Source organism: Priapulus caudatus, unplaced genomic scaffold (genome assembly GCF_000485595.1).
Source record: "Priapulus caudatus unplaced genomic scaffold, Priapulus_caudatus-5.0.1 Scaffold11104, whole genome shotgun sequence".
Lineage (NCBI taxonomy): Eukaryota > Metazoa > Priapulida > Priapulimorpha > Priapulimorphida > Priapulidae > Priapulus > Priapulus caudatus.
The window spans coordinates 1092-2312 of record NW_014588165.1 but is presented as its reverse complement, the minus strand read 5'-3'; the positions used below and the strand labels follow the sequence as shown (position 1 = coordinate 2312).

At 51.4% G+C, this 1221-nt stretch overlaps 1 protein-coding gene across 1 annotated transcript in view; it reads left to right on the top strand.

Moving 5' to 3' along the window:
• Positions 1–237: 237 nt before the first annotated feature.
• The window catches only part of LOC106820331 (neurogenic locus Notch protein-like), a gene marked incomplete at both ends in the record, with an annotated part of 1739 nt that continues 755 nt past the window's right edge, over positions 238–1221 (top strand). The window contains one exon of the mRNA XM_014824856.1: positions 238–499. Coding sequence (XP_014680342.1) covers positions 238–499 — 262 coding nt within the window. The remainder of the gene's footprint in view (positions 500–1221) is intronic.

Here is a 1221-nt window from a genome sequence, read left to right as displayed (position 1 = left end):
CTCTCTCTCTCTCTCTCTCTCTCTCTCTCTCTCTCTCTCTCTCTCTCTCTCTCTCTCTCTCTCTCTCTCTCTCTCTCTCTCTCTCTCTCTCTCTCTCTCTCTCTCTCTCTCTCTCTCTCTCTCTCTCTCTCTCTCTCTCTCTCTCTCTCTCTCTCTCTCTCTCTCTCTCTCTCTCTCTCTCACTCCTCTCACTCCTCAACACACATCTCGCATGCACACGCTCTCTCTTTCCTGCAGAATCGCTTTGTGTGCTGGTGCGCGGCGGGCTACAGCGGCCATCGCTGCGAGTACGAGATCAACGAGTGCAACCGCAACCCGTGCCAGCACGGCGCGACGTGCATCGACCAGCTGGGAGCGTATGAGTGTCGCTGCGTGCCGGGGTACGAGGGCGCGCAGTGCGAGGTCGACATCAACGAATGCTCGCCAAATCCTTGCTACAACATCGGCCTCTGCAAGGACCTCATCAACGGATTCAAGTATGTTATGTCTGCAAGTGCGCTCTCTCCTTGTCTTTCTTTTCCCTCTCCTCCTACCTTATCCTGCTCTTCTTCCTCCCCTCCCTCCACCTCCTCCATCTGCAAGGACCTCTTGAACGGATTCAAGTATGTTATGTTATTCAGGCACGTGCACACGGGTGCGTTGTCTCGCCTGCTTTTTTCCTCTGCTTGCTCCTCCTCTTTATCCTCCTCCCCTTCCCTCCACCACCTCCTCCTCCTCCTCCTCCTCCTCCTCATCCCTCCACAGTAATACCGAGAAAGAAGAAGAGGAGGAGGAGGAGGAGGAGGGGTGGCACCCCTCCTCCTCCTCCTCCTCTTCTTCTTTCTCGGTATTACTGTAGTGTAGCGTGGTATGCATTTGATGTGTTTACCTATAAGTAAGTCGGAGATGCCCTCGCTTAATTGTCGTACACAGTATATATAATAGTTATACAGTAATAATATGTACATGATATGTAAGACAGTGAGTGTCCCACCTGTCAAATCTTTAGTGTTCCCCTGTTAACTGGTCACTGTTTACTGTTCACCTGTTAAAATAAACATTTGCTAAAGTGCATAAGACAGTGATTCCCTTACTTCTCGTATACAGAAATAAACGGTAATAAGTATTTACTTGAGTAAGAGAGTGAGTCCCCCTCAGTCCTCATCGCTGTGTCGTCGTTGCCTCATCATCATCATCATCGCGCGGCGGTGTCCAGGGGCGTGTACAGGGGGGGGGGGGGGG